The 23,775-nt window shown below is 44.1% G+C and overlaps 1 protein-coding gene across 2 annotated transcripts in view; it reads left to right on the top strand.

Annotated features, from left to right (window-relative positions):
- Positions 1–23,775, top strand: part of ITGB5 (integrin subunit beta 5) — a 122,878-nt gene that overhangs the window by 13,371 nt on the left and 85,732 nt on the right. For both annotated transcript variants that reach the window (XM_030802219.1, XM_030802220.1), the window contains exons 2-3: positions 446–531; positions 14,400–14,604. In XM_030802219.1, coding sequence (XP_030658079.1) covers positions 446–531; positions 14,400–14,604 — 291 coding nt within the window. The remainder of the gene's footprint in view (positions 1–445; positions 532–14,399; positions 14,605–23,775) is intronic.

Below are 23,775 nucleotides of genomic sequence, written 5' to 3'. Positions count from 1 at the left end.
ACACTGTACATTTTGATGTAAGAGTATTTGATTTAGAATTTTATTTAAAAAAAATTACTGAATAAAACAAATGTATTCTTTTTTCTTTTCTTTTTTGTTTTAGACTATTTTTGTCATTTTGGATAGACTAAGTGTAAAGGGGCCTTGTTCTCTCTCAGCAAGAGAGGAGTTGCCGAGTTATGAGGAAAATGAGAATCCAAGTGGGTCTAGCAGAAGAAATGGAAGTCGCTAACACAAGCGTGCATGCTTGGTGAATGCTTCAAAAACTCAATGTTCAGCCTCAGCAAATGAGCCTTAACCTGCAATTAGCAATGGAACCTGCACCCTTTAGACTCAGAGAGGCCTCCTGTTAAAGAAGGAAGTAATTCTCCCAACTTATTCAAAGGCCTGATCCATGAAATTTATAGCCAGGAACTAATTAGTACATCTTTATCTTGCTTTAAAGGTCTCAACATATGCACTAGTGGAAGTGCCACCTCATGTGAAGAATGTCTGCTAATCCACCCAAAATGTGCCTGGTGCTCCAAAGAGGTATGTAGGTGGGGGAGGGGAGGAAGAAGGGAAGGAATGTTGCGAGGGTGAGGGTGAGGAGGAGGCAACACCACAACACACCAATTCACTATACATAAAAATCCTGTGCAGATTCTGTAAGCTGCCTCTTCCCCATCAGGCCAGAGCGATGACAAATCCAAGTTTATGAGACACTAAGATAAACTGGGTTTCTTGATACTGTGGAATGCTAATCCTGTTTTGGGGAAACAAGACTTTCCTTCCCTTTTGTCTGGAAACCAATTAGGATTCATCTATAGTTTTCTGATCTTTGGTATAAGAACTCCAAAAGACCTGAGCCTGTGAATTGAGTTTGTTGCATAATGATTCAAAACATATCTAGATGGCTGGCATGTTGGTGGAGGCCAGTTATCTTAGTGTGTTTACTTGAGAATAAATATTAGGAATTAGCCTTTATGGAATGATTTTATTTAAAAATAATGGCTGCCATTTCTTTAAGCCTTTTAGGAAGAGATATAGGTTTGGGACAACCTAGGCCATTGGTATCATAAAGCAATGTGGGCTGGGTACTTGGCTCATGCCAGCATTGTGGGAGGCCAAGGCAGAAGGATCGCTTGAAGCTTGAGTTCAGGAGTTTGAGTCCAGCCTAGACAACATAGTGAGACTCTATCTCTACTAAATAGGAAAGAAAGAAAGAGAGAGGGAGGGAAGAAGGAACGAGGGAAGGAAATGTAACTTGGTGGACTAATCAGAAAATGATCGATTTCTAAATTTCCTGTCTTGAAGGAAATTTCTGGGTCACAAACCCTCCCTATAAAAGTGCCCCATTAAGGTTATTTGTAAAAGAATCCAGGACTTTTGGACTGGCTCAGTCTGCAATGCAGTGCGTGGTCCCTGTCAGGAGGACCAAGAGATGGCTCTCGGGAGGCTGGGGTTAGTCTCCATCATGGCAGCCTCAGAGGTCTAGGGATTCCTTTAACCTATGATGGCTAAAACTGATCATATGGGGACCCTACTAGATGTCGTACACTTTGTACATCATACAATATCTCTGATCCTCACAACAGCTCTGTCAGGTGGGTGTAATACACTTGTTTTATTGATGAAAATCTGAGGCTCAGAGCAATAAAGTAACTCACTCAAGGTCACACAAGTGTGCCAAAGCTGGGGTTTTAATCTGACCTCTGAGCCCAAGCTTTTCCCTCCAAACTATATGGCCTCTTGCTTGCTATATGAACTCTCTAAAATGTCAATTTTAAAACTTTGGGAGTTCTCAATTTACTTTGAGAGAGGAATCTTTCCAACACATAAACCTTTAATCGTATTTGTGATTAATTGAACCATCTTTGTTATCACCCTTCTTTAAAATCTTCCTTTTGTTCTCTATGACCCGCAGGGCAGATCCAAACTGTGTGGCTCTTGCCTTCCTCCTACCATCATCTCTTGTCTGACCCGACATTTAGCCAGAGGGAACCACCTGCAGATACCCAGAGAGCCCAGCTTGAGAAACCCTGCCTGATCTTCCCAGTGTTGCTCCTCTCCCTGGAGAGACTTCCTGGCTTTTTCTTCCTCCTTTCATTCTTTTATTTATTTATATTTATATTTTTTGAGACAGGATCTTGCTCTGTCACCCAGGCTGGAATACAGTGATGCAATCATAGCTCACTACAGCTTCCATCTCCTGGGCTCAAGCAATCCTCCCACCTCAGCCAGCAGGTAGCTGGGACTACAGGTGTGCGCCACTGTGCTCGGCTAATTAAAAAAAAAAATCTTTTAGAGATGGGATCTCTCTTTGTTTCCCAGTCTTGTCTGAAACACCTGGCCTCAAATGATTCTCTTGCCTTGGCCTCCCAAAGTGCTGGGATTACAGATGTGAGCCACCATGCCCGGCCCCTCCTTTCCTTAACTGATACCGTGTTTTATCGTTTTTAAGAATCAATTTGGCCAGGTGCGGTGGCTCACACCTGTAATCGTAGTACTTTGGGAGGCTGAGACGGGCAGATCACAAGGTCAGGAGTTCGAGACCAGGCTGGCCAATATGGTGAAACCCCATCTCTATTAAAGATACAAAAAATTAGCCAGGCATGGTGGCATGCGTCTGTAATCCCAGCTACTTGGGAGGCTGAGGCAGGAGAATTGCTTGAACCTGGGAGGTGGAGGTTGCAGTGACCTGAGATCAGGCCATTGCACTCCAGCCTGGGCAACAGGGCGAGACTCTGTCTCAAAAAAAAAAAAAAAAAAAAAGAATCAATTCAGGCCCTGTGTGCAGTGGCTCACACCTGTAATCCCAGCACTTTGGGAAGCCAAGGTGAGTGGATTGCTTGAGCTCAGAAGTTCAAGACCAGCCTGGGCAACATGATGAAACCCCATCTCTACAAAAAATACAAAAAATTAGCTGGGTGTGCTAGTGCATGCCTGTAGTCCCAGCTACTTGGGGGGCTGAGGTGGGAGGATCACTTGAGCCCAGGAGGAGGAGCTGCAGTGAGCCGAGATTGTGCCACTGCACTCCAGCCTGGGCGACAAAGCAAGACCCTGTCTCAAAAAAGAAAAAAAAAAAATGAATCAGTTCAACCTCATCTACTCCATAACGACCTGCGTACCTGACTGTCTCCATCTGTCTATCCATTCATTTATCCATCCATCCGTCCGTCTATTTATCTGTGTATCCATTTGATATGAGAATGTATGAGAATGTAAGCTCCCTCCACTGGAGTGTGAGTGTTAGGGGCAGGGGTTCCTTTTTTTTTTCTTTTGAGATGGGATCTCACTCTGTAGCCCAGGTTGGAGTGCCATGATCTCGACTCACTGCCACCTCTGCCTCCTGGGTTTAAGCAATTCTCTGCCTCAGCCTCCTGAGCAGCTGGGATTACAGGCATGTGCCACCATGCCCGGCTAGTTTTTGTATTTTCAGTAGAGATGGGGTTTCACCATCTTGACCAGGCTGGTCTTGAACTCCTGACCTTGTGATCCACCCACCTTGGCCTCCCAAAGTGCTGGGATTATAGGCGTGATCCACCATGCCTAGCTGGGGCAGGGTTTCTATCTGTTTTCTTCATTGCTGTATTCTGAATGATGCTTACCACATACTAGTTGCTCAAAGGATTTCACTGGGTGGCTATTTATTGTGTGTCTGCTAGGTGCAGGCCATGACTACCTCTTTGTCTCTCTGTACTCTGTGCTTCTTTAGCACTTATAACCTCTTTTTGTTTTAATTTGTTTTCATGCCTGTTACCAACTAAATCATCATCTCCTTGAGAAACTAAACTGTCGTATTCATCTTGGATACCCAGTATCCAGCCAAGAATCTGGCAGGAATTTGTATTTGATATAAGAGTACTGTTAAAAAGACATGGAGTGAGCAAAACCAAAGTTTCAACCCCCCTTTGCCATGATTTACTCTTAATTTCTTGATATATAAAATGAAGGTGACTGTTCCCACCCTCCAGCATGACTGGGAGTGTAAAATGAGCTCGGTGCATGAGAGAACTTGTGGACAAGGCTGATTAGCTGAGCCTTCTGAATGGCTGCCACTGTCATCCATGAGTATTTTCTAGTGACCTGTGGCTAGAAAATCCAGAAGCCAGGTCCATTTTTACTTTAAGTAGCTTCCTTTCTTGTGCTAGTACTTCCACAAGTCAGACTTCCTGATGCTGATAGTAAATGAAGGTGTCCCTAGGAGCTTGTTATCACCCCAGCCCACACTTAGGTTCCCTGTCTATCCCACTGGGCTCCCTCTCTGCTCATCGGGAGCCTCATTCTTAGCTGAAGAAATTCCCATGATCCCTGCCCTGGAATGCAGCTTCCCATCTTCTTTGGGGGTGACCTTTCCCCAGGACATGGGTGTGTTTTAGAGAGCCAGGTTAGGAGAGTTCAGGAATGGTTATTTATTTATTTATTCATTTGAGGCAGGGTCTCACTCTCATCGTCCAGGCTGGAGTGCATGATACAATCATGGCTCACTCCAGCCTCAACCTCCCAGTCCCAGGTGATTCTCCCACCCAGCTTCCTGAGTAGCTGGGATTACAGGCACATGCCACCATACCTGTCTAATTTTTGTATTTTTAGTAGGGATGGGGTTTCACCATGTTGCCCAGGCTGGTCTCGAACTCCTGGGCTCAAGTGATCTGCCTGCCTCTGCCTCCCAAAGTGCTGGGATTACAGGCGTGAGCCGCCATGCTTGGCCACGAATGGTTTTGATGAACCCCTACCCCTTAGCAAGATAGAGTAAGTGTGGCTGGGTGCCTTCTTAACCATATATCCCAGGACATCATCAAAGATGTAATGAGCATATGATATGTGTGTACACTTAGGGTTGCTGCCCAGTAGACAGCCGGTGAGGGCCAGGTTCCCAACCTATGAGGATGAATCCCATGGCACATTCCATGGGGATTCTCCTGCTCTAGATCCCATGAAGACTTACCCTTATTTTACTTGAAGTGGGCATGGCGACTCCTTATCCCTCCATTTCACATTCCTTGTAACCGAATTCCATGCCTGCTGGCTCCGTCTCCTCCCACAGGCATCATGTGTGAGTTCACCAGTGTCCTTCCCCACCACCCCCTGCACGGTGCTCTTGCTAGTTCTTAGTTGGCTCTGTGTCACATCAGCCCTGGCTCTCTTGCCTTCGTTTACTTTTTTTTTTTTTTTTCATTTTTAATCATTTAGTTTATTTATTTTCTGAGACAGGGTCTTACTCTGTTGCCCAGGCTGCAGTGCAGTGGTGTGATCATAGCTCACTGCAGCCTCAATCTCTCAGACTCAAGTCATCCTCCCACCTTAGCGTCCCAAGTAGCTGGGACTATAGGCCTATTCCACAACATCCAGGCAAGTTTTTGATTTTTTTTTTTTTTTATGATAGAGAACAGGTCTCACTGTGTTGCCCAGGCTGGTCTTGAACTCCTGGGCTAAACTCGCCTTGGCTTCCCAGTGTGCTGGGATTACAGACAGTGAGCCACTGTGCCTGGCCTGTTGCCTTTATTTTCACACCATGGTTTACCTGAGGGTTTCAGACTTACTCTCTGCCCTCATATCCAGAGTTGCCAGACTCTCCCCTACTCTGAGACCAGGATGTATGGGTCACTGCCTGTCTTGGCCTGTCCATGCTGCCCCTGCCTCTCTGCAACACACTCTCTACCTTGTTCTACACAGCCTTGGCTGCCTGCTTCTCAGCCAGCTTCTCAGCCCTTATGGTGCTGTTTATACAGCACAGCTTAAGACACATGTATTAGTCTGTTCTCACATTGCTATAAGGAAATACCCAAGACTGGGTAATTAATAAAGGAAAGGGGTTGAATTGATTCACAGTTCGGCATGGCTGGGGAGGCCTCAGGAAACTTACAACCGTGGTGGAAGGTGAAGGGGAAGCAATGCACCTTCTTCACAAGGTGTCAGGAAGGAGAAGTGCTGAGCAAAGGGGGAAGAGCACCTTACGAAACTATCAGATCTCAGGAGAACTCACTCACCATCAAGAGAACAGCATGGGGGAAACCGCCCCCATGATTCAGTTACCTCCACTTGGTCTCTCCCTTGATATGTGAGGATTATGGGGATTATAGGGATTACAATTCAACATGAGATTTGGGTGGGAACACAAAGCCTGACCATATCAACACACAAAAACCCCAGCAGTTTATGATCTATTTTGTCCATCATTTTTTAAAATGGACATTTTGTTTCCCCTCTAAGATTGTAAATTTTACAACCCAGCCAATTGTCATGAGGAATGTGCCTGGAGGAGAGTGTGCAGATGCTTTCAAGCAGGGCCTAGAGGTAGCCCACATTCTTCCTACTCACACTGTTGCCTAAAACCCAGCCACATGGCATTGCCTAACTGCAATGAGAACTGGGAGACTTGCTCTAGCTTTGTGCCCCAGAAGTAAGGGAGAATGGGCCCAGTGTACTGGCAGCTTATGCTCGTGTCACTCGCAAGAGGACAGTGGTTTGGGAGAAGTGGGCAAGGCTGAGGGATCAGTGCTCCCTGTGAGAAGAGAAAGCAGGGTTGGGGAAAGCAAGGGAGGAGGCAAAGGCAGACAGAGAGATTGCACTTAGGGCTTGCAGAAGTTGGGAGGTTGTTGGGGTGTGAATATGAGGCTCTGTGAAATGGTGTGGCTGTGGGCAGTACCAGGCTGCTGTGAAATCTGGGAGAAGGACCAGGTTAGGCAAGGCCACCGCTGTGGAGCTGAATTCCCACAGGGAGAAGAACAGTGAGGCCATGGATGCATGGAAATGGGGTTGGGCATGGGAGAAGACTAGTGAAGCCTGGGCTGGGGTGAGCGGTCTTTGCCTGGGGAAGTGGATGTGGAGAAGAAGCAATGAAGCATCAGTAGGATTGGAGGTAGGAGCATGAGGAGGGAGACAGGTGAGAGGCTGGGAAGCAAGATGGGCCGACTGAAATGAAAAGAATCAATATTCAATCCAGCTCACATAAACTATAGATTCTTTAAAGAACATCTCCTTGTGGTCAGATTAAATGAAAGAAATAATATTGGCCTATTGTAGACACTTCATAAATATTTGTTCAATGAATTAGTAAGTCCATTGAAAGCTGGCAGAGGGATTTCTCCATGCCCCAGGCAGGGAGTATACGTGGCAGTGTGTTGCTGGCACACAACACACGTTTTGGTTGTCATCAGCTACCTTCCCCTCAAATCCCTGAGGGTTCTGCCAAGTTGGAGCTGCAGGCATGGCTGGTCAGGGGGCCAGGCCCTGCCGTATCCCAGCCAGAAAGGTCAGCCTTAGCAAGAAGCCAGCTCCCCGCCTGCGTCCACTTCTCCCCTGGGCTCTCTGCCTGTTTCCCAGTTTGTTTCTTCCCTCTTCATCCCAGGGATTGGGCATGCTGGCCTCCTTTCTTGCTTGGGTTCCTTTTGTTCAAGGGCCTACAGTTTCTCAACTTTCTACTCTATTTCAGAAACAAACAAGAATTTGTCTTTTCCCCCAAAACAATCACCCTCACCTTTTTAGAGTTTTAGCCTTCAGCAATAGTAGGCAGGATGGCACTCAAATAATGTAATGTCTGGTCTGGCATAGAGGAACCTGAATGCACTGGCTGTGATGCTGGACAGCCAAGCACCCATTGAGCACTAGCCTTGACTGCAGGGTAAGAGACCTTGATTAGCAAAAAATATGTAGGGGAGCTGGGCATGGTGACTCATGCCTGTAATCCCAGCACTTTGGGAGGCTGAAGCGGGTGGATCATTTGAACTCAGGAGTTCAAGACCAGCCTGGCCAACATGGCGAAACCCCATCTCTACTAAAAATACAAAAATTAGCCAGGCATAGCAGTGGGCGCCTGTAGTCCCAGCTATTCGGGAGGCTGAGGCATGAGAATCACTTGACATCAGGAGGCAGAAGTTGCAGTGAGCCAAGATCACACCACTGCACTCCAGCCTAGGTGACAGAGCAAGATTCCATCTCAAAAACAAACAAACAAAATATATATGGAGTCAGGTGTTAACATATTATAATAAGTAGCAGACCTCATCTTATCCTCCATGTAACAGTGATGATGGGGTGAGTGAGCATGGTGGCTTACAGTAAGTTGCAAACACCAGTGTTGTAACAAACTAAAAACAATCTAAATTTTAAACACCTCTCTTTTCTCTTTTATATTATTACGACTTAGTAACTAAAAGCAGCAAAAGGCCAGGCGTGTATAATCCCAGCACTTCGGGAGGCTGAGGCGAGAGGATTGCTTGAGCCCAGGAGTTGTAGACCAGCCTGGGCAACATAGTGAGACCTGGTCTCTACAAAAAAAGTAAAAAATCAGTGGGATGTGGTGGCACCTGCCTGTAGTCCCAGCTACTTGGGAGGCTGAGGTGGGGAGACAGCTTGAGCCTGCGAAGTTGAAGCTGCAGTGAGTGGTGATCACGTCACTGCACTCCAGCCTGGGCGACAGAGCGAGACCCAGTCTCTCAAAAAAAAAAAAAAAAAAAAGCTGCAAAGGACACTTCAACTTTTTATTTCCATTCTGCTGCTTTTCCCCTTTGGAGAGTTTAATAAGGGCATTTCTGGAGACCAGGGATCAATGCTTTATTTGTGTACAGGAACCTCTTCCAGCATAGAGCATGGGGAGCATCTACAAGCAGTTGTGTTGTGGCCCATTAGAAGCCATCCTTCTTGCTTGGATTCCTTTTGTTCCTTGAACAAAAGGTTGCCATTTTTCCCTGTTGAGATGAAGTCTCCCCGCCTCTTCTATAGGTTGAGACCCCTCTGTACCTGTTTCTCTGCAAAAGGATATTTATCCCTCATGTTTGGTAGGTAACAGATCTCTGAATTTGGGGAAGCAAAGAAATGCTGCCTTCAGAAGGATGGAAGCTGTGGGCCCAAAGTTAGTTTCCTGCTGCAGAACTTGGCAGTGGCCTTGGCTAAAATGGGAGGCGGCACATGCTGCAAAGAGCACTGGATTTGGGCCCAAGAAGCCAGGGCCAGATGAACTTCAACTTCTTGGGTGAACTTAGGCTTGTAGACCTCTGATTCCCCACCTGTGGAAGCCAGGGGATGGCACCAGGTGATGCAGTCAAGGGCCCTGCCCCTTGGAACTTGCTATGTCTGACACCTGGAGAGGGTCTGAGTGTCAGGTCTCTGGGATCTGAAGCTGTTACACCATCAGACATCAGGATGTCATTCATGTGAGGAGGACTTTCTTTTTCTTTTTTTTTTTTCAACTTTCATGTTAGATACAGAGGGTACATGTGCAGGTTTGTTATATGGGTATATTGCACTCTAAGTAGTGAGCGTAGTACCCATTAAGTAGTTTTTCGACCCATAAACCCTCCTGTCCCGGTAGTTCACAGTATCTGTTGTTCCCATGTTTGTCTGTGGGTGCTCAATGTTTAGGTCCTACTGATAAGTGGAAACGTGGTATTTGGTTTTCTGTTCCTGCATTAATTTGCTTAGGAAGGAGGATTTTCTTAAACATGAGTCTGCCTTTTCTCTAAGGCTTTATGATGTGAGGCATCCGTATTCATTGAATTTGGAGCTTAGAAATATAGGTATTGAGGGGCCAGATGTGGTGGCTCACACCTGTAATCCCAGCACTTTGGGAGGCTGAGGCAGGCGGATCACGAGGTCAGGAGATCGAGACTATCCTAGCTAACACGGTGAAACCCTGTCTCTACTAAAAATACAAAAAGCCGGGCGTGGTGGCAGGCACCTGTAGTCCCAGCTACTCAGGAGGCTGAGGCAGGAGAATGGCTTGAGCCGGGAGGCGGAGCTTGCAGTGAGCCGAGATCACATCACTGCACTCCAGCCTGGAGGACAGAGCAAGACTCCATCTCAAAAAAAATAGAAATATAGGTCTTGAGACATTTACTTTCTTTTTTCTTTCTTTCTTTTTCTCTTTCTTTCTTCCTTTCTCTCTCTCTCTCTTTCTTTCTCCTCTCTTTCTTTTTTTTCTTTTTTTTTCTTTTTTTACCTTAAACTACTAAGGGTTAAGAGACATTTTCCAGATTTATAATGTTTGTATACCTGGAAGGTCATAGCCATTACCAGATATGCCCCTGGTCTCTGTCATTTTGGTTTTCTCTCTTTAAATATGCATCTATCCTTGTTAAAAATTAAAATATCTAGGCCAGGTGTTGTGGCTTATGCCTGTAAGCCCAGCATTTTGGGCAGCCATGGCGATCATCTGAGGTCAGGAGTTCGAGACCAGCCTGGTCAACATGGCAAAACGCTGTCTCTACTAAAAATACAAAAATTAGCCAGGCATAGTAGCACATGCTTGTAATCCCAGCTACTCAGCAGGCTAAGGTGGTGGGATCACTTGAACCCAGGAAGCGGAGGTTGCAGTGAGCTGAGATTACACCACTGCACTCCAGCCTGGGTGACAGAGTGAGACTCTGTCTCAAAAATGAAAATAAAAACAAAAATACTTAGGAAGGAATACATGGAATAGAGGTGAAGCTCTTGGCTTGTGGCCTGACACCCTCTGTTGAGGTCTGCAGCACTATCCTTTTCTTGGGCAATAAGAACCTATAGCTACAAATCAGTTATGGCTTACTCCTTCCTTATTGGGTCAAAAATAAATCAAAAGAGATTAGTCAAAGCAATTTTTTGGACTCCGTGCCAAAAGAGATCTTCACCTCTTAGGGGAATTTCCCTGTTAAGGTAGCTGCCTTACCCTCAAAATCTTCTTCAGACCTGCCTTACCCCGTGGTGCCTCAGCTAGTGGCTCTGAGTTCCTAGAGCTCTGGGACAATAATGACAGAACTCGATATATAGGTAAAGAAGTCTCAAAGTTGTTGAGCACATCAACAAAACCATATGGCCTGACCCAGGTAGCAAGAAAGTGAACTTTGACACTGATGATAGAGATGCATGGCACTGAGAGGAAATCTAACTTTGGTCCACATGGCATATTGGGTGTCCTTTGCTGTCTATAAAGCTGGAGTTGCTGAGAATAGGACTCCCTTTGTACCATCATGTTGCTGACTTGGTCTGCACTTCCAAAGTCAGTACAACCTTGCAAGTTGCAGCTTTAATGTGATTAATGGTGGTTTCCACACTGGCAACCAGGTGACAGTGCAGGAGCCCATGATTCTTGTTGTTGGTGCAGCTAACTTCAGGGAAGCCTCGTATGCACTGGAGCTGAGGTTTATCACAACCTCAGCTGAAGAATGTTTTTAAGGAGAAACATGGGAAAGCTGCTACCGACGAAGGGCATGAAGAGGGCTTTGCTCTTAACATCCTAGAGAATAAAGAAGCCCTAGAGCTGCTACAGCCTGTACTTGGGAAAGCCAGTGACACTACTAGGGTTGTAATCAGCACTGACCTGGCTGCCTCACAGTTCTTCAGGTCTGGGAAATATGATTTAGACTTTAAGTCTCCTGATGGTCCCAGCAGATACATTTGGCCCTGTACAAGTCCTTCATCGTGACAGGTAGTGTCTATCAAAAACCCCTTTGAGCAGGATGTTGGGAAGCTCAGATGAAGTTCACTGCCAGTGCAAGTATCCCAGCAGTGGGGGGATCATCTCATTGACCAACCTGAAGGAATTGTGCACCTGCCTCCTGCTTAGATGAAGCAGGTTGGCTCTGTGCCCTGGTCTATTCCAGAGTGTAATCTGGTCCAGACCAGTGGGAGAGGTGTCAGGGGTTCCCATTACTCTGAGGAAACTGACCATGTTTCCACTGCCACCCTGGTGGTGGGGCTGTGCACTGGACTGATCAAAACAGGTGCACCTTGACAAACAGAACTGGGCCAAGTATAGTCAGCTCCTCAGAAGCAGAGGGGCTGGATAGCAAGGCTCAATTCGCCAGTGAGAAAGTCAGAAATTCTCTAGCATAGTAAGCACTGGGCAGGCAGGTCCCTGAGCTCTTCAAGCTCTGGAAAGCTAATTAGACATCTACTTCAGACAGCTCAAGACAGCAGACCCAAACTGGCAGGGCCCTTAGGTTGTTACACCTTCTTTTCCTGAACCCTGTGTTTTTCTTCTCACTGCTTCACTAGAACTGCTATATCAGAGCCAAGCTTGACCACCTGGAACCCCATGTAGAAAGCTCTGCTTTTAAATCTAAGGCCAGAGGCCAGGCGCGGTGGCTCATGCCTGTAATCCCAGCACTTTGGGAAGCCGAGGCAGGCAGATCACAAGGCCAGGGGATCAAGGCCATCCTCGCCAACATGGTGAAACCCCGTCTCTACTAAAAATACGAAAATTAGCTGGGCATGGTGGTGTGTGGCTGTAATCCCAGCTACTCAGGAGGCTGAGGCAGGAGAATCGCTTGAATCAGGGAGTCGGAGGTTGTAGTGAGCTGAGATTGCGCCACTGCACTCCAGTCTGGTGACAGAGCAAGACTGGTCTCAAAAAAAAAAAAAAACTAAGGCCAGAATAATATATATATATATATATGTGTGTGTGTGTGTGTGTGTATTTTTTTTTTTTAAACAAAGTCTCACTGTCGCTCAGGCTGGAGTGCATTGGCATGGATCATAGCCCACTGCAGCCTGGAGCTCCTGGGCTCAAGAGATCCTCCTGCCTCAGCCTCCTAAAGTGCTGGCATGAGCCACCATGTCTGGCCAGAAAACTCATTTTACTAACCTTGTTTCATAACAAGTGTTTATGGAGCCACTTATACCTTTGGTGTAGTCCTGGAGGTTGTTGACAGGCAAGATCCTCGGGGATTTAATGCACAAATAAATCGTTATTTAAAAAAAAAAAAAAAAAAAAAACAAACAAACGTACCATAGGCTTAGGACAATACATCTGGCTTTACTTATTTGAAAACACTGCAGCGTCTTCTTGACTTCTTGTTCTTTTTTGTGTTTGTTTTTTGTTTTTCTGAGACAGGCTCTTGCTCTCTCGCCCAGGCTGGAGTGCAGTGGCACAATCGCAGTTCACTGCAGCATTGAACTCTTGGCCCAAATGATCCTCCTGCCTCAGTCTCTCAAAGGGCTGGGATTACAGGTGTGAGCCACCAGACCAGGCTGACTTCTTGGTCTTGAATTTTACAAGGATTCTAAAGGGCATTGGGTAGTTCCAGGACATCTGAGACCTTGAGGGAGGGTGCATTCCTCTGATTTTTGTGCCTCTGCCAGCAGTCTGGCTTCTAACAAAGTGGTCAAGGGATGCTGACTCACATGAGGCTTCTGGCAAAGTGTTCCAGAGGGAAGAGGAAGAGACCAGTGTCTTAACTCTTCCAGAAAGACTCATAGGACAGCATTGGCCTCCAGCCTGCCAGAGCGGAGGGGAATCTTGTTTTTCACATTCACCAGGGAAAAGGTGAAACCCCTTTGCCGGAAATGACCAGGGAGGCTTCATGTTTTATAATAAAGTATATTGTTTCATTTTAAAGTTAATACCTTAACCTCCTGGTATCCCAAATGAGGTTGAGTTGTTCTGATGTCCAGCTTTCTCCCAAACCCAAAGAAAGATTTTTCTTATCAATGTATCGTTATCACACAAACAACAAAGATAAAAATGTTTTTGTCACTTTACTATAACACCTCATTTAAAATTGTTCCTTCAAATCCTAGTAAATACGATTCTATATTCTGGGTTTTTTTTCCTCCTTAGTGTAAATATTTTAAATTTCTTCTTAATTCTCATAATTATTTGTAATGACTGCATCTATTGAAGTGATATGTTATGTTATTCTTCTGGTTTAAGGATTTAGGCTTGCAACTTTTAAAGATTATATTATAAATAATACTGCCATATACATCACATAGAGTTTCTCCTTTCTCTTTAGATGATTTTCTTGTAATAAGTTTCTTGGAGTAGAGCACTGGGTCAGTGGATATGACCTGTACTGCCACGTTGTTCTCCTGAATGATTATCCAGCATCCAATGCCTGTGAAAGATGATAAGTGAACAGCTTAAAGGTTAACTCTTGAATGCCCAAGGGAAGACTTCAGCTACTTATATGTCATCTTATTTATTTAACTATATATTATTTCATCTACTTATTTATTTATTTTTAGAGATGAGGTCTCATTATGTTGCCCAGGCTGGTCTCAAACTATTGATCTCAAGCAATCCTCCCACCTCGGCCTCCCAAATAGCTGGGATTACAGGCATGAGCCACCACGCCCAGCAATATATAACAACTTTTAAATAATTTTAGCTGTACAACTTCTAATCATTTCTGTTTCTTTCTCTTGCTAATCATGTAGGCAGTTAGGAGCATTTTAACCATCAAAATAACAACAAAACCGAACATTTTTATTATGTGTTTACAGTTTACAAAATGCTTTCATATCTAGCAGCTCAGTTAATCCTTACAATACTTGGTGAAGCATCTGGGTTAGGGATTACCATTTCGTCCATTTTCAGACAATGAAAATGGAAAGTAGAGAATTTAAGGTCAACCGGATGGAGACGCAGCCACGACATGCGATGTTTTCGGGAGACACCCTGACCACCTCCTGCTCTCTTCCTCTTTTTCCCTGCCTAGGACTTCGGAAGCCCACGGTCCATCACCTCTCGGTGTGACTTGAGGGCAAACCTTGTCAGAAATGGCTGTGGAGGTGAGATAGAGAGCCCAGCCAGCAGCTTCCATGTCCTGAGGAGCCTGCCCCTCAGCAGCAAGGGTTCGGGCTCTGCGGGCTGGGACGTCATTCAGATGACACCACAGGAGATTGCCGTGAACCTCCGTCCCGGTGAGTTGCCCACAGAAAGGGCTGGATGCTCTGGGATCAGGTAGGCCCATGGGGGAGGTGGGACTTGTTAATAATGGGACAATGAGTCAGGCCAGGCTGAGATCAGAGCCACGAGATGGTGATGGGGAGGCGAGGCTCAGACCTCAGGAAGCAGAGTATGTTCTTATTGATGTGTCTGTGGACAGGCTCCTGTGGACAGAGGGAGATCTTTGCTATTTTTAAACAATTGTGTTTAAATATACATAACATTTACCATTTAAGCATTTTCAAGTGTACAGTTCAGCAGCATTAAATTCACAGTATTGTATAAACATCAGCAGTATCTATTCCCGGAACGTTTTTGTCGTCCTAAACAGAAAATCTATACCCATTAAACATTAACTCCTCATTCTTTCTTTCCCTTGGTTCCTGGTAACTGGCATTCTACTTTATTTTTTATTTTTCATTTATTTTTATTTTTAAATTTTGTTTAAATCAGGGAGCAACTGATGGCAGAAATTACAGTCATTCAGGGTGTAGTGGCTGCCCACTCTACTTTCCGACTCCGAACTTGACTAGTCCAGGTACCTACCATAAGTGGAATCATCCAATATTTGTCCTTTGAAGTTTGACTTATTTCACTAAGTGTAATGTTTTCAAGTTTCACACATATTTTGGCATGTGTCAGAACTTCATTCCTTTTTTGGCTGAGTAATATTTCATTGTATGGGTGTATCACATTTTGTTTATTCATTTGTCTGTCAATGAACATTTAGGTTGTCTTCAACTTTTGGCTCTTGTGAATAATGCTGGATGCTGGTAGATTTACTCCTTAGTGAATGCAAGTTGCTCAGGAAACACGCCACTTTTAGGAAAAAGTGTTTTTTCCCATCAGCAAATTCCATTTGAGTCTGTAGCATTCTGCAAGGACAAACCTTTTAGAGTGGAGATATTTTGTTTTGTGACCATGGGGCCCTGCAAGCCTTAGAGTTGCTTAATATAAGGAAATAGTAATATAATTACTTATAATGTAATATAAAGAAACAGTTTTGCACACCTACTATGTGCTAAACACTTGACCTAACTTTAAGGTAGCTATTTTTTTTTTTTTTTGAGATGAAATATCGCTCTGTCACCCAGGCTGGAGTGCAGTGGCACAATCTTGGCTCATTGCAACCTCCACCTCCCGGGTTCGAGAGATTCTCCTGCCTCAGCCTCCCTAGTAGCTGGGTGTGTACCACCACGCCCAGCTAATTTTTTTTTTTTTTTTTTGTATTTTTAGTAGAGACGGGGTTTCACCATGTTGGCCAGGCTGGCCTTGAACTCCTGACCTCAGGTGTTCTACCCTCCTCGGCCTCCCAAAGTGCTGGGGTTACAGGCGTGAACCACCATGCCTGGCCAGGTAGCTCTCATTTTACGCACAAGGAAAAAACCTGCTCAAGGTCTCTCAGTTAATGGTGAATCGATTCAGCCCCAGGTCTTGGTAACCACAAACCCATGGTTGTTTCTAGTTCACCACTTTTATCATCGAATATTCTGCATATTAGAAACCTTGAAACATCAAAGGGTTGGATGTGCATGTGGCTAAATTAGAAAGTATTACACTATTGGGAAGGGGCAGATTTTTTCACATTTCACTGATTTTTTGCCGTTTTCTTCTATCCTGTGGTCTAGGAAACCACTGGCAGTAACTATTTGTACATGGTTTATGTAGACTCCAGGGAAGCTTGTAGCAGTGGAAAGATCATGGATCTGGCTGGCTCTCTTGGCCAGCTCTGGCTCTGTCCCTAGCTTGGAGGCCCTGGGCAAGTTACTCCATCTCTCAGCATCTTAGGGTCTTTGTCACCTTTGTTCCTCGTGGGCATGTTCAGAGGCTTAAATGGACTTTTTATATCAGTGAACTTTTCAAAGTTAAAATTTTTATTATTTTCAAAGAGCAGTAGCCAAGGGTGCCAGATGGAGGTTTGATCAGGGATGCTCAGTGCCTCGGAAATGGATTTAACACAGTGCTGCACGTGGTAAGCACTCAGTAAAGCTCGTTGTTGTTGCTGTGGTTATCATCGTATGGTCTGCACCATGAGTTTTTAAAGAAAGAGCTCCAAGTTATCATACAGTTGAGAAATGTTTTATTTTGTCTATTTTAATTGGCTTGAAAATAAGAAACAAAAGAAGAGTGTAAGATGGCCCTGCTGATAGAGAAGCCTAAACTATTGGGTTGCCTGCCCGGGAATCAGTGTTCAGATTAATTGAAGTTAGGATTTTTGCAAACCTTCTCACTATAAGCGACACTCAGCCTTTTAGTTTAGTGAGATACTGAGTTGAGAGAGAAAAGGAAGAGAACTCTTACAGAGCTGTGTGAGTGGGTAGAAAAAGTCAGCTGAGCCCTTATGTGGGCAGATGGTTGGTAATGTCCTCTGCAGAAAGAGAAATATCTTACGTAAAGACAGGCTCAGGGTCCAGGGTTTGGACCGATAGGGGATATAGGAGTTGTTGTAGACTATTAATATATTGGAACATTGTGTTGTATAAGAATAGTGTATTGACTAATGTGAATGCCATCTCTTCTTTTTTATCATAGTAACAGTATAGCAATAACACATGAAATTATTTTTCATTTTTACTATGTCCCCTGTCTTTATTCACCTCTTTGTATTTTTCATATACTTATTATCATAATGTATGTATAATCGTGCTATTTTCATTCAATAATCTTTGAAAATTAGGACAAAAATTCATACCTCCAAAAAAGTTTGTAGTTTCAGAGCCATTGTGGAGGAAGGTTTTAATTTACATTTTCGGAACTCCTCATCTAGAATAGCTCTCAAAGCCTGTGGTGTTCTCTCCAGGAAGTATCCTTTATGGTGGCAAATCTTTCTTCTTTAGGGTAGACTTAACTTAGGAAAGAATTGCATCACACAAATCCAAAGATGTCCACACTTTAATAATTCCAGTTTTTAAAATCAGAATTAAGGTGTGAGTGTGAGCAGAGATGGTTGTCTGGTTTGACTATCAACTGGCCTTTACAGCAGTCCCTGTAGAAGAGTTAGAGAGTTAGAGAGTTAGTGAAGGCTGGGTGTGGTGGCTTATGCCTATAATCTCAGTGGTTTGGGAGGCCAAGGAGAGAGGATCAACTGAGATCAGAAATCCGTGACCAGCCTGGGCAACATAGTGCCACCCCGTTGCTATCGGGGAGACTGAGGTGGGAGGATCCCTTGAACCCAGGAGTTTGAGGGTCCAGCCTGGATGAAAGTGAGACTCTAAACAACAACAACAACAACAAGAACCCAAAATAAAAAACAAGTGATTTGAGTAACGGCAGGTTTGTATACAATCCATATTTATGCATGAAACTCAATATATGCTCAATTAAAGAAAAAAATCATTCTTATTTGGTATAGTTACATCTCCTGCTAAGCATTATGATATGGTTTCTGGCATTAGAAATAAAACGGAAACCATGACCCTATGTTTATACAAAACCACAGTGTGGGTGCTGTGTGCAGCTCTGTCTTGTGTAAGGTGTCGTGGTGGAGAGCCCAGTGCTGGGGGTGTGAATTGGACGGAGGAGCTGACTGCCTCCTGAAAACACATCCAGACTATGAAGAGGGTTCAGTCTGAAGAGATAAAGACTAGGAAGAGATTTGATGAAAATACGAGTTCCTAAGACCTACAAGCATTGTGAATATGTTTCCCAAAGGTAGAAACACTTGAAACCAATGATGCCTCTTAAAATTTTGAAAATATAATTTTAACATTTACAAAGAGAAGTACAGGCAAACCCGAAGAATTTCTTTGGGGGGAGAGAAAAATGGTATGTCGCAGTTAGCAAAATTTTCAGTTATGCAAAATGCATATTTGCCTCAGGGTATTTCCCCCCTGACTCTAAGGAGGGCTTTCAGGTATATAGGGGTTGGTTTTTCATGTATCTATCTATCTATATATATAGAGAGAGACAGAGTCTCGCTCTGTCGCCCAGGCTGGAGTGCAGTGACATGATTTCAGCTCACTGCAGCCTCCGAGGTTCAAACAATTCTTATGCCTCAGCCTCCTGAGTAGCTGGGACTACAGGCGCACACCACTACACCTGGCTAATTTTTGTATTTTTAGTAGAGACAGGGTTTCACCACGTTGGCCAAGCTGGTCTCGAACTCCTGGGCTCAAGTCATTCGCCCACCTCAGCCTCCCAAAGTACTGGGATTACAGGTGTGAGCCACTGTGCTGGGCCTCCATTGTATATTTTTAGAAATGCTTTTGTGTCTCCTTCCTTGTCCTGCCCCCCATGCCTCATAATAGTTATTTGTTGAGTGAAATATAAGACTTTGCCAGACTTATCGCAGACTAATCAAGGACAGGCCTCAGCATAATATGAAAGACACTTCATGAAGGCAAAGTAATTGTTCCAAGGTAAGTCTCAGGAAGGAAATAAAAATTAAAAAGAATTTCTGTTTACTTTAAGCAGGACATTTTTAATTTTTTTAAATTGAGATATAATTCACAGACCATAAAATTCACCATCTTAAGGTGTACATTCAGTGGTTCTTAGTATATTTGCAAGGTTGTACAGTCAACACCACTATCTAATTCCAGAACATTTTCCAAAAAGAAGTCCCATACCCATGAACAGTTACTGCCTATCCTACCGTCTCCCACCCTCCCCTTTCAGCCCCTGGTATCCACCCGTCTACTTTCTCTATATATAGTTTTGCATATTCTGGACATTTCCTATACATCATATAATGTGTGGCTCTTTTAGCTGGTTTCTTTCACTTAGCAACATGTTTCAAGGTTCATCCATGTACTTCATTCCTTTTTATGGCCAAATAATATTCCATTGTATATGTATAGATATACTACATTTTAGTTGATGGACATTTGGGCTGTTTTTACTTTGGGACAATTCTTTTTTCTTTTATTTTAATAACCCCACAGTTAACATCCTATACTTTGGGGCAATTATGACTAATGCTGCTAGGAACATTCGTATACACACTATTGTGGGGACATATGTTTTCAATAATCTTGGGCCTATAGCTAGGACTGGAATTGCTGGGTCATATGGTAATTCTATGTTTAACTTTTTGAAGGACTGCCAAGCTTTAAGCAGGATTTTGTGTAAATATAGGATCATGTTTTCCATTTTATTTCAATACTGGAAACTACATGTCAGGATAAGAACCTTAGAAAAAATCATTAACAAAGAGCATAAAATCCTTAAGAAAGGACATAAACTTTAAAGTAAAGCTTATTGAGAATGGTCAAAAGCTAAAGGTGGTTTTGAAACACTGAGCAATTAAGAAGAGTTTATTAAAGTCATTATTGGCCTCAGTCCTTTAACCTCTTAAAAAATGACCCTTGCTTGGTAGCTTTCTTACATTTTGAAATAATTTTAGACTCACAAGAAGTTGCAGAAATAACACAGAGATGTTCTATGTACCCTCCTTCGCTGCCCCCAATGATAGCATCTTAATATAACAAAAGTACGTTCTGAAAACCAGGAAACCAAGACGGTTACAATACTATTAACTAAACTACAGGTGATTGGTTGCTTTTGGGTTTCCTGCCAGCCCCTATTTTTTTCCTCCCTTCTCCTTCCAGGTTCTACTTGGAAGAGCCAGTGTTTAGGTATTGCTTCTGCAGTAAAGTTGCCACCCTGGGTGACAGTGTACATAGCTTAAATAGATGAAGAAAGTCTTTTGATGATGGCTGGATAAGGGGTTATTTTAAAGGAAACCAGAAGTATAGAGCCCAGGGCTTGGAGGCAGACACTGTGGAGGACAACCATGTCTTCAGGTGACTTGTTCCTTGGTTCCATCAGTCAACAGTCACAATTCTGAGGTGGAGAGGGGGTGCAGTACAGCCTGGCATCCTTGTTCTAAACCAGTGAGGCAATAATTTGGTTCTAGATCTGGATTTAATCCTGGGATACTAAGTGCCTTCTGCTGTAGTGACTGGAAGAGCTGTCTGCTCATTTATAATGTGTGCACCAGGGCCCTAATTTTCTGTTCAGTTGTAGTCCTGTTATAACAGAGTGGATTTTTATGTTTCCCTTCTTTCTTTCAGTTTCCAGCACTGAATAGTACTTTCAGGGAATCAAAAACCATTTGCATTTATTTTGGGATGGCAAGGGTCTTTATTTGCTGAGGTATTACTTTGTCTTAACACTTTGAACAAAATCAGTCTTAAGAGTTTTTGGCTCAAAGGCAGGAAACTTGAGGGAAAAGAAGAAAGAAGAAAAAATAAATAAAAATTTAAAAAAAGTTTTTGAGGCTGGGCATGTGGCTCACACCCGTAATCCCAGCACTTTGGGAGGCTGAAGGGGAGGTTCACTTGAGCTCAGAAGTTTGAGGCCAGCCTGGGCAACATGGCAGGACTTTGTCTCTACTAATAATTTTAAAATTAGCCAGGTGTGGTGGCACATGCTTATGGTCCCAGCTACTTGGGAGGCTGAGGTGGGAGGATTGCTTGAACCTGGGAGGTTGAAGCTGCAGTGAGCTGTGGTTGTGCCACTGTACTCTAGCCTGGGTGACAGAAGAAGACCCTGTCTCAAAAAAAAAAAAAAAAAAAAAAAAAGGTTTTTGCTGGAATTCTCAACTCACTCTCTAGAAATGTTTGTTATTTGATATATATCCCTAAGGAAAATGCCAACTTTTCACTTTTTATTAAAGGGAAGGCAGAGAGAAGAAGGCTTTAAAAATACATTTCAGATGGAATGCTAGTTGATACCCGATTACAGTGGAAGAACCTGTAGTTACAAACTGAGCAGTGCAGAAATTCTGTGCAAAATGCAGTTGGAGCTGGGTTCTGTGGAACCAGGAACAAGCAGAAGGACATGAGAGGGGCTGCCTGGGGTAGCATTTCACTGGTGCCAGGTGATCAGCTTCTGTTTTGAGTTTGCCATTTCTCTAATCCTGCCTCTGGTCCTGAGGCTGGCAGGAATTACGTGGAATAGCCCCAGAGAGAAGGGATACAGCCACAGGGATACATGAGCCTGTAGAGACCCTAAGTGGAGAGGGAAGGAGCAGAGAAGGATGAATCCTGACACATGGGCCGGAATGGTGTCACCAGAGACCAAGACAGGCAAATTAAGGGTGAGAAGCCCTTCCCACTCTGCTGGGCAGCGGGAGGTGGCGATTGGCTTAAAGTCTGGGGTGTTTTTAAAGGAAAGCAGGGTGGCTGGGAAAGAGTTGGAAGGGAGGAGAGTGCTTAAGCGTGCATGGTTCTGGAAGTGTACCCAAAGGTGGAAAACATACCCAAGACCTTCTCTCTGCAGAAAGTGCACTTCACATGCATTAATGGCTTCACCTTCAGGCTGCTAACATTAGAGGCCTCCCTTTTTGGGGAGTTGGTACACTGGAAGCTTAACGCCCTCACCACAGATCTGACCAGGAATGTCAGTCCCTCCAGGATCTGCTGACAGAAGATTCTGTCATTGCCACGGCCTATTCAGGAGTCTGTGGCAGTTAAAATCAAATATATTAGAGGCAGCAATAAACCCTCACTCTGAACATCAGTGGTGTTACCATCTTTCTTACATCCCTCTCTTTCTGGAAAAATGGGACAGTATTTCTTTTTAACAACTACAGCCTTCCTTTGGGAGGGGTGTGTGTGTGTGTGTGTGTGTGTGTGTGTGTGTGTGTGTGTGTGTTTTCTTACTGATCAATTTCTCTTAGAATGTAATGCCAAGAAGTTTCTTGCTTCAGAATAGATAGCCTCTTAGGATACAAAGGGACCTATATATCATGCCTTCTTTCCCTCAGCCTTCATGTCTGGAAAATTTAGGGTTAAATTTGTATGCCCAAGGCTGTAGCTGTTGAAATTCAAGTTGCTGGCAGGATTTTCTGTCTCTCTCTTTATCCTCACAGGAAATTGCTTCAGTAATTGACTTTTGGGAAAACTGAGGCCAAAGTTTTCTTTGTATAGGAACATTTGTGTGGTGTTTATCTCTTTTAATCCCTACAATAGTTAATATCCTCCCCACTTGACTGATGCAGAAACTGAACAGTGAGTTAAAGAGAGCCTGAGTTCTCCCTAGTCCTTGGTGACCAGGTCTGGATTCAAACCCAGCTTTCCTGCTTCCAAGCCTCTATCCCATAGATGCCTCTCTGCCTCCCAGAATCCAAGCCAATTATTTGTTTCCTGGTTCTAAAGTGCCCATCTGTTAATTTCTTATAATTCGTATAAAAGTAGAAGTAGATTTTGGATAAAATAAGTTGTAGGTGGGAACTTCGGGGGACAGGTGGCTGAAAATGCAGAAGACCTGTGAAAAGATCATGGCATCAGGAAGAGGAAATAGGATTGCAGGCTCTGTGCATTTGGGGTCTGTTGTCTGCCCATGCAAGGGCCAAGGAGGGAGCTCCCTTCCCCCAACTCCCCCCTCCTCCCTGCCCCTCCTCACTATGATGTGGCACCCAAGGAGCCCTCTGGCGGGACCAGCTGTGTCTGTCTGACCAAAGGCAGACACTGCAGCAGCCTGGAATTCATTCTGGAAGAAAACCTTGAACATTCCTCTGTTTGAGTCAGACTCTGATGGTTTTAAAAAATAGGCTTATATCAATAGGCAACTCAAACTCCATCAATCCTGAGGCGCCTAGAACAGTACACGCAAAGACAAGTCAGGGGAAGCAGGCTCAGAGCTGCCACTCTGACTACAAGCAGTAATGATCATAATCATACTGCATCCATGCAAGCCTGTACTGCTCATAAAACACTGCTCTCCCTCATAAGTGCATCATAGGCTTAACTGATGCTGTGAGCATTGTTGTTATTTCCATTTTATATTTCAAGAAACTGAGGCCCAGGTTGCACTCCTATTCAAGGGACACAGCTGGAACTTGAACTAAAATCTTTTGATCATTGGATTCCTCGTGGTCTAGTTAGTGAAATATGCCTTGTTGTCACGGTGGGAGGAGGAGAGGGAGCATAGAGGGTTGAGTTCCCTGCAAATTAAAGAAGGCTTCAGTTTGCTAGTTGTCAGCTTGAGATGAAAGACCGGTTGCTCTGAGATGTGGCTGCTGGCAATTCAGGTGTAGACCTGCTGGGCAGGAGTGAGGCCACCTTTGCTGTTGTGCCTCTAAACACACAAAGAATCTATCCAAATTTCAAGTATGTATAGACAGTTCTACTGCAGGATAAATAGGACATCTCTTGGCACTCCTGAAATGTTAATAAGCCCAAGGCAGATAGAATGATCTG

This window comes from Nomascus leucogenys, chromosome 21 (genome assembly GCF_006542625.1).
Source record: "Nomascus leucogenys isolate Asia chromosome 21, Asia_NLE_v1, whole genome shotgun sequence".
NCBI classification, from domain to species: Eukaryota; Metazoa; Chordata; class Mammalia; order Primates; family Hylobatidae; genus Nomascus; species Nomascus leucogenys.
Note: the sequence above shows the minus strand (reverse complement) of the source record. Positions and strands in the feature narration are given on the sequence as shown.